Consider the following 10,220-nt stretch of genomic DNA (forward strand, 5'->3'; position numbering starts at 1 on the left):
ATTTTTGAACATTTATTCAAATGTAGAGTGAGAACCATTACTTTTTATTTCTCTATTAGAACAGAAGCAAGATACTGATCATGTATTCAAACATAACTTACACAAACCATAATCTAAATTGCCTAATCTAAACAGAAACATAAAACAAAGCACTCATCCATATAAAAATATAAATACCTGGTTTCACACTGGAATTTTGAATCCTTTAACACACTATGTTAGATTAGAACCATTACAAAACTTTCAGTGAGCTTAAAACCACAGAAAAATATCTAACAAAAATATACTTTGAATACACAGTGTAAAACTTAACTAAAATCTTGAAATTAAATAAGAAGAAAAAACAAAAACCAAGCTACAAATTGACACCAATTTAAAAACTTTTAGAAGTAAAGAGAAATTACAATTCACTAAGTTGAGTAAAAGGTAGAGAGGCCTCAAAGAAACATTTGACATAATATTTAACAGCACCATAAACTTCACCTTCCCTGTACAGACACACCAGTGTGTGTGTGCTAAGTCATTCAGTCACGTCCTCATGGACTGCAGCCCTCTAGGTTCTTCTGTCAATGGGATTTCCCAGACAAGAATACTGGAGTGGGTTTCCATTTCCTCCTCCAGGGGATCAACCCAGGGATCGAACCCTTGTCTCCTGGGTCTCATGCATTGGCAGGTGGATTCTTAACCACTGAGCGGCCACAGAAGCCCTTAGACACACCAGCTTCATCTGCAGACACAGTTCAGCCCCGGGGTGGTTCAAAGGCCTGCTCAGGACTCATGCCTCTCTGATTGATACCTTTTTCTCCGCACACACAAACTCAAAGAAGTCAGGTCTGATCAGTTTTTATAATTTCACTAGCTATACTGGCTGGTGAGTACCTGAGATGGGGTGATTTCATCTTCATTAGTGTAAATTTAAACTTAAAAACTGATACTGAATTCACTTGTTTAAAAAATGTTTTAAGTCTTGAACAGCTTGGGAAAGAGAATCTACTTTTCGATACGTGAATTTTATCATAACTCAAACAGAGATTCTGAAAGAGATGGGAATACCAGACCACCTGACCTGCCTCCTGAGAAACCTATATGCAAGTTAGGAAGCAACAGTTAGAACTGGACATGGAACAACAGACTGGTTCCAAATAGGAAAAGGAGTAAGTCAAGGCTGTATATTGTCACCCTGCCTATTTAACTTCTATGCAGAGTACATCATGAGAAATGCTGGGCTGGAAGAAGCACAAGCTGGAATCAAGATTGACGGGAGAAATATCAATAACCTCAGATATGCAGATGACACCACCCTTATGGCAGAAAGTGAAGAGGAACTCAAAAGCCTCTTGATGAAAGTGAAAGGGGAGAGTGAAAAAGCTGGCTTAAAGCTCATCATTCAGAAAACAAAGATCATGGCATCTGGTCCCATCACTTCATGGGAAACAGATGGGAAAACAGTGGAAACAGTGTCAGACTTTATTTTTCTGGGCTCCAAAAACACTGCAGATGGTGACTGCAGCCATGAAATTAAAAGATGCTTACTCCTTGGAAGAAAAGTTATGACAAACCTAGATAGCATACTGAAAAGCCAGAGACATTACTTTGCCAACAAAGGTCCGTCTAGTCAAGGCTATGGTTTTTCCAGTAGTCATGTATGGATGTGAGAGTTGGACTGCGAAGAAAGCTGAGCACCGAAGAATTGATGCTTTAGAACTGTGGTGTTGGAGAAGACTCTTGAGAGTCCCTTGGACTGCAAGGAGATCCAGCCAGTCCATTTTGAAGGAGATCAGCCCTGGGATTTCTTGGGAAGGAATGACGCTAAAGCTGAAACTCCAGTACTTTGGCTACCTCATGTGAAGAGTTGACTCATTGGAAAAGACTCTGATGCTGGGAGGGATTGGGGGCAGGAGGAGAAGGGGATGACAGAGGATGAGATGGCTGGATGGCATCACTGACTCGATGGACATGAGTCTGAGTGAACTCCGGGAGTTGGTGATGGACATGGAGGCCTGGCGTGCTGCAGTTCATGGGGTCACAAAGAGTCGGACACGACTAAGCGACTGAACTGAACTGTACTGAAACAGAGATAATGAATTTTAGACAAAATATTGGCCTCTGTCTTGAAATGTGCTGCTGCTGCTGCTAAGTCACTTCAGTCGTGTCCGACTCTGTGTGACCCCATAGACGGCAGCCCACCAGGCTCCACCGTCCCTGGGATTCTCCAGGCAAGAACATTGGAGTGGGTTGACATTTCCTTCTCCAATGCATGAAGTGAAAAGTGAAATCGCTCAGTCGTGTCCGACTCTTCGCGACCCCATGGACTACAGCCTACCAAGCTCCTCCGTCCATGGGATTTTCCAGGCAAGAGTACTGGAGTGGGTGCCATCGCCTTCTCTGATTGAAATGTGCTAGAAGTGCAAAATACACATAAAATTTCAAACTTCTGGGGGGTGGGGGGGGTAGTGGCACAGGGGAGATAAAATAGGTAAGAACATTATATTGACTTCATGTTGAAGTGATAATTATTTGCATATATTTGTTGGATTATCTATTTATAAAATATAATTTCACCTATTATTTTTCCCTAGGCAACTTAAAAGATGTGTGACGCTCACATTACATACAAACTAGAGGAACCTCACCACCTCTTCCCCAAAATCACAGTTGTAATATTCACAAATGCTCTTATCAATTGACGTTTTTCCTAAGAAACTTTACACATAGGATGGATTAATTTTATATATGTTCAATACTTCACTTATTTCTCATGTTTTCATTAATAGTTTTGTAAGTATACCAGCATATAGAAAATAAGCGATGAAAGAGCTTGGTTTACAATTACTCTGCATCTATTCAGCCAGCCAACAGCTCTACGTCTGCTTGAAAATCAGAGTGTTTAGAAATACAGCCTACATTCTCCTGTTTGTATGTCCCTGTTCATAGCTGTGGAATATTTAGTGAATGCGTACACTCTTCATCTGACGGTGTTTTGTCTGTCACTGCAGCCCAGGGCAGTAGTTAGAAGAGACAAAAGGACTTCAATCCCAATTCAGGTTTTTTCATATTTCACTCCCTACCTGGTAACCCCTGAGCAAGACCAGGAGGATAAGACACCAAACACAGAGACAACAGTGAGGATAAAAGTAGTTAAGACATAGGTCAGATACTTGGCAGGGTGGCCAATAACCAGTGCTTTCATCGTTATTGGGTTTCTCTGGTGGCTCAGACAGTAAAGAATCTGCTCACAGTGCAGGAGACCCAGGTTTGATCCCTCAGTTGGGAAGATCCTGTGGAGAAGGAAATGGCAATCCACAGCAGCAATCTTGCCTGGAGAATTCCATGGACAGAAGAGCCTGGTGGGCTACAATCCAAGGGGTCACAAAGAGTCAGACACAATTGAGCAACTAACACTACACTTCTAGGTCTGTCATAGCTTTCTTTCTAAGGAGCAAACATCTCAATTTCAAGGCTGCAGCCACTGTCTGCAGTGATTTTGGAGCACAAGAAAATAAAATCTGTCACTGTTTCCACTTTTTCCTCATCTATTTGCCATGAAGTGATGGGACAAGATGCCATGATTTTAGTTTTTTGGAAGTTGAGTTTTAAGCCAACTTTTTCACTCTCCTCTTTCATCCTTATCAAGAGGCTCTTCAGTTTCTCTTCACTTTTTACCATTAGGGTGATGTCATCTGCATATCTGAGGTTGTGGATATTTTTCCTGGCAATCTTGATTTCAGCTTGTGATTTTTCCAGCCCAGCATTTTTCATGATGTATTTTGCATATAAGGTAAATAAACAGAGTGACAATGTACAGCCTTGTCATACTCCCATTGCAACTTTGAAACACTCCCTTATTCCATGTCTAGTTCTAACAGTTGCTTCTTGACCTGATACAGATTTCTCAGGCGATAGGTAAGGTGGTCTGGTAGTCCCATCTCTTTTAAGAATTTTCCACAATTTGTTGAGATCCACACAGTCAAATTTCTGCATAGTTAATGAAGCAGAAGTAGATATTTTTCTTAACTGTAATAATTTGAAGTTTGTATGAAACTGGCATTATACTGCAATAAACTATAAACTGTCTCTTTACATTTAACTTTACAACAAAACAAATTAAACTATGTATTAGAAACCTTGAATAATCTATGAGCTGACAGAGAAAAAATATAATAATCTCAAAATAAACTACATAAAATACCAAGCTTCAGCCACTAAAGGAAGGAAAACTAGAGCATGTCTGGGCTCTTGACAGGAGAAGAACTCTGTGTCTATTTACACAGACTACAGTTTGCTCAATCTATATGTAACAGTTAATCTGTAACTCACTGATTCTATTACATGTTCAATACTATTATTGGAATATGCCCATCAGCATCTTTTTCTTATCCAGAAATAATCATTTCTTCTGGAAATTTCAGGTAATTTCTTCAAGAAAATATACTTCAGAAATATAGAAGTTAGTGTCAATATACAGCTAAATAAATAAGTAAATCAAACTCAATTTCCAGATTGTAAAATTTAAAGAAAATTGTACAAATTTTAAACAAGCATTTCCATTTGGTAATATCTGTGAATTGCATGAAATGAGACAGGTGCACTGATTAACGAAAAGTTTCTGATGGACTTGTCAAACTGATTAGGTGCACCCGTAACCATCCCTCTGCATTCTCTGTCCTTCTACAGCCAGAAGGATCAATAAACCTATGTGTGAGATATTAACTACCTGAATGATGCTATCTGTGAGTCCACAGGGCTCCCTGCACATGTCCTGCTGGTGTAACTTCCTTTCTGCCTGGTTCCCTAAGAGTTCACGGTAGTTTAGATACTGTCACTTTTCCTCCTTTCCTGGACAAGCAGTAATCCTGGGCATGATAACCACCAAGGAACAGTCTGCATCTGAGGCTCCGGAGGCAGAGAGCACAGCGGCACCAGAGCGGCTGCGGACGGACAGCGGTGCCCCTTCGTGCCACCCATCTGTCAGACAGGCCGGCCCTTCCCCTGGAAGTTCGCCCTGCATTCCTTTGGGCAGGCTGGTGGTTATTAAGCCGGCCAAGACTCTTCAACTACACGTGAGGATCTGCTCCTGTGCCCTTGAATCAAGGGCCTCTGACAGGTGATAAAAGTAAATCTCGGAATGGAAGATGTTTTGTGTCGGCCCCCTGGACAGCCTGTATTGCAGCGGGAGTTATTTATGCCATTGGGAACGCTTTTGATGCCTACCCCTTTCCAAGCCGATTGTAATTTGGGTGGGTACTCTGTGCTAAAAAGGTAAACCATGTCAAGGAGGACCACATCAGAAAACCACAGATTTCAAATGAACCAAACAAATCTGGCCTTGGAAAAGAGAAAAAAAAGTTGTGTGTTGCTTACATATTATAAATCCAGCGTAAAAGCTGAGGGCCTAGACTGAGTTGTAGTAAGCTGTCTGGCTGAAGCAAAGAGTCTTAAGAACTGACTTTGGTATTAAAGAATCATGTTTGATTTGTGCCACAGAGGCAGATAAATGCCAAAAAGACAGATGCCTCTGTCTGCGAGACATTGTCCTATATGGTATAAAGTTAATAGCAAAGTAATAAGGAGCCTCTGGACCTGACATAAAATATAAAGTTGTGCCTGCTCGATGCAGGTTCATGATCGATCACCTGTAAATGCCTGTGATCACAGCCTCACCAGCCCCCCTGCGGGGAAAGAGGCAGTGCAGCCATGCTGGTAACGGGCGCACAGGGGGTCCACGACCCCCAGGGCCATGCCAGGGCGAGACCATCGGCACAGCAACAACTTAGGCATCAAAAAATTCAAAACATTAAGAATCAGAAAACCCCACATGAACACACTGTACCATAAACATTCTCGACTTCTCCCAAATAGTAGCCAAGGGTGATTGCTATCCATTGGGATCTTCGCCATCTCTTAAACTGAATCTCTAAATCGCTGGGTTCAAAAAAATGTGATCATACCTCGCGAGTGTAAACTTAAAACAGAATTTTCTGTTTACAAAGGCTGAGTGTTCACCATTATGTTAACATTGGACATTTTTCAACTCAATAATATTCCTTATCCCATATAGAAATTTGAAACATACAAACTTACTATTTAAAAGGAATGGCTAGCATTAATTTTCATTGATCTTATAGATAGCATAATGGGCATTAAAGTGCCTATAGCTAACTGTTATATATAACATAACAAGAATCAAAATGAACCATAAACTACGTATTTCATGTATCTTAATTTATGCCATTTTGAGCATAACTACCAAACTCCACCATTCTCACAGTACCCAGTAAAAATCTAATGGTAAGTTAATTCTATTACTGTATGATTTATCATCTAAACTAGAACACTTGTGAGAGTAAAAAGTGGTTTGACTAATAGTTATGAGGGACATCACCAAAACCCAGCACTGTCCCAGGCACATATAATTCAGAAGTTACTTGTAAGATGTATTACAGCATACCAGTAGGTAATCAACTTTAATAAATGTTTACAACTCCTCATCATTATGTGTTCTTAACCAAAAGCATTTACTTTATTTTGTTGAGTCACTGAAAATGATTATGGAGGGAAAAAAAATGATTCTCTTCAATGTCCTTATCTATTTAAGTTGCCTCTTCACTGCTTTCCATTCTTAATCGCAAAAATATCTGAAAAAGGACAGACCTACAACCACATGTGCTTGTTCCAACTGGCAGAGGGACTGCTGGCTACAAGGTCAGGTAGTTAGGGAGACTGAGACACAGGTGGGAAGGCAGGGCTCCAGGTGAGCAGGTGAGAAGCACCTAAGAGGTAGGGTGAGCAGGAACACAGACAGGAGAGACTGACTGAGAGGAGGCAAGCGAGAGAGGAAGGCGGATGCCCCGGCCTCACACAGCCCCCAAGGCAGGGTCCTGACCACAGAGAAGCGTCCGGGGTACCCTCAGACACTCTTTTCCCTCCTGTTTAACCTGAATTGACAGAGGACACCTGATCCCCCAAACGTGCAGTAGGCCTACTTCACAGATATATAAAGGCAGATGAATTAAAATCTTATTCAAACAGAATTTTCAGTAGACCCTCAAGTACACAGATTTACAAAAATTGGGAACACAGGCCACGGAGAGCCAGGAATGAACGCTGGGCCCGCAGGCCACGGGGCGGGGCAGCCGCACTGACCTGTGTGCTGCCGGCGATGCTTGGTGAGGGCGTGCCGGGTCCCGCCCGCAAAGCCACAGAGGTCACACAGGAACGACTTCTCGCCTGTTGCAACAATAAACAGATGAGGGACTGCGGAGGTCACAGATCATTAAAACATATCTATCAAGGCTTTCAGGGTTACTAATTCCTCCAATCAAATGTTTCCATGTAAATATGTCAAATGGGAATGAAATTACCACTGCGGTTTATTGACTGTGATAAAATCTGAAAAGCACCACTGAACATAATTACATACTTGTCAGACCCATAAAAATTAGCTTTATTATCAATGGAATGGTTTTGTACAACTTCATTTCTGGTAGATGTCTTCCAGATGGGGCTGCTTTATGCACTTGAACAGTTTTTATGCATATCCTGATTTTTTACAATTCCCATACATCTGGCCTTTCTGGGCTGACTAAAGATTGCTTGGAATGGTTAATATACAGTATACATGATTCCGCTTAAATAAAACATATTGAATTTTCTAACAACTGAAGGAGATTGAATTGGTTTTACCTGATCCTGAGTCTTCTTTAATAACTTCCTGCTTAACAATATGAATTAAATGATTTCTCCAAACATACTGAAGATCCCAAGGAACAGTAAAATCTACATTACTCAATACCAATGGCAGTTCAGTGCCATTATGTTTCTCGAAGTTTCGTGGCATAAAAAGAAAAGGAAGTCTGGGATTGCTAAAGAAATTGTATTAAAACTCCTATCATTATCTTTAATGATAACTCTTGACTGGAAAACTATTCAACAATTAGAGACACATTTGGTGGACTTCAAATTAGTTGAAAATGTATACAAACTCATTTATAAACCATTTTACACAAGCTAACATTCTGCCCTGCAGTTTATAAACGCAACCTCTCTCTTTCTCTTCTACAGCATATTCGAGCAATAAGTGCTGGCACCTAGGCAGTCCAGCCCAGAAGGCTCACAAAGAGAAAAGGAGAAGAAAAATGATGACCTTGGAAAGAGAGGGTCAGTGAAATTAGAAAATACATTTTGCAAATAAAACAAATCATTTCATCTACTTTACTCATTCGGATATTTAATGCAACAAGTCTTTCAGGGTTTGTGCCCGTGTCAGCCTGCTTTGTTCTAAAGCATTTAGGTGTATCACAACAGAAATCTAGCTAAGGTGTTTTGGAAATGGTAACTGCCTTTTGAAGGTCAGAAAAAATAGTAAATACAGGAAGGCAGAGTAACTTCCGTAATCAAAAAGAGATTTCCCTTTACCTAAGAGCAATGCTAGCTTCTCTAAATAAACATGTATTAATAGAGTTTTAACCAAATAATGTTTAATCTTATTTCCCAATGGTAAGATCTTATTTCCCAATCTTCTACCAAGATCACACCAAAAAAGATGTGTTTAAACACATTGTTACCGTTTATACATTAAAGCTGAATTTAAGCCCTTTCCCTATCTTTACTTCCCTATTTTGAGGTTAAGTTTATTTCTTGGCATCATGATATCAATATAGAAAAAAAGAATAGAGAAGATGGGCTGTGAAGAATAAGGTTTAATTACAATCATTCAATTAATTATTTAATCAATTTGAAATATAAATCTTTCTAACTAGCTATATTATCAATTAAATAACACTGAAAGTAGACTTTTTTTTTTAATCCCAAAAGATAATTTGCTCGTTAATATTAACATACTACTCTTCATTGAGGCAAAATTGTTCTCTACAATGTATTCATCACCACAGCTTTGTGGGCATTAACCCTTTGTGAGCGTGCAGAAATGTGTGCACTGCGGTCCACACACGCACATGCAAGATCAGCACGTCTGGTGGTGTGTGGCTGAGAAAAGGCTAGTGCTGCACAACCCAGCCAGAAAATCCCTAACGAGGAAAGAGCACCCTTATTATTTCTTGATTTGAGAAGACAATGCTTCCTCTCTCTCGTTTATGAACTTCTTTGCAAACTACATCTTTCTTATATGATACAAACACTAACAAATGCTCATGAAATGTATGTTTTTTACAGCTGTATGTGCTGCACATATGCTGCTGCTGCTAAGTTGCTTCAGTTGTGTCCGACTCTGTGCAACCCCAGAGACGGCAGCCCACCAGGCTCCCCCGTCCCTGGGATTCTCCAGCCAAGAACACTGGAGTGGGTTGCCATTTCCTCCTCCAGTGCATGAAAGTGAAAAGTGAAAGTGAAGTCGCTCAGTCGTGTCCGACCCTCAGCGACCCCATGGACTGCAGCCTTCCAGGCTCCTCCGTCCATGGGATTTTCCAGGCAAGAGTACTGGAGTAGGGTGTCATTGCCTTCTCCGTGCTGCATGCATATGTTGTATTTCCTTCCCTATTTTAAGACATGTATAGGCACAAAGACAGAATTATCAATTTTCCACACAATTTGGTTCTAGATACATTAGTGACCTTGATTTTTTGATGTGTAGGATTTTATCTAGGGTATTAGTCTGCAATGTGTTGTATGTCATATTTACTTTGGTAGTTTGATTTGTTTGTCATTCTAAATTCAATTTGCACTTGCCCTATTTTTTTTTTTAAAGGGGGAGTTGGATAGTGGGGCAATAGGGTATTTTTCAATAAAACAATTTTAAGAGAAAACTAAATGTAATAATATACTCGATATAAAGGGGATTCAGTTAATGTGCCATATTTATATGCTAGCAGATTTAATAGGAGACTTTTCTTAACAACTCGAATTAGTTTCAAGTGTGCCATTTCACATTCAAATGCGGAAAGACACGGAAACCAATCCTTTATTTTCTATTAGAAAACAGCCACTGTCCCCTATCTCTCATTATGGTGCAGACTACAAGACCTAACAACAAAAATCCATATTATTGATCCAGCCAAGTCTCCACAATTATTCTTTAGAAGGAAACGCCGACGATAAATTACATCTGCACTGGCTTTTCATCTGCTGTTCGATATAAGTGATCTCTCAGGGCAGGCTGGAGACCTTAAATCGTCAACGCCCTTGTCAGGGAAGCTAAGGAGGCCTGGGCGTCCCACAAACTGCTTCAGAAGAACTTTGAACCTATAATTTCTAACAATAACACA

At 40.3% G+C, this 10,220-nt stretch overlaps 1 protein-coding gene across 1 annotated transcript in view; it reads right to left on the reverse strand.

Annotated features, from left to right (window-relative positions):
* Positions 1 to 10,220, reverse strand: part of ZNF407 (zinc finger protein 407) — a 386,963-nt gene that overhangs the window by 149,873 nt on the left and 226,870 nt on the right. Inside the window, exon 6 of the mRNA XM_070362001.1 lies at positions 7,144 to 7,227. Coding sequence (XP_070218102.1) covers positions 7,144 to 7,227 — 84 coding nt within the window. The remainder of the gene's footprint in view (positions 1 to 7,143; positions 7,228 to 10,220) is intronic.

The sequence above is a fragment of the Bos mutus genome, chromosome 24 (assembly GCF_027580195.1).
Source record: "Bos mutus isolate GX-2022 chromosome 24, NWIPB_WYAK_1.1, whole genome shotgun sequence".
NCBI lineage: Eukaryota > Metazoa > Chordata > Mammalia > Artiodactyla > Bovidae > Bos > Bos mutus.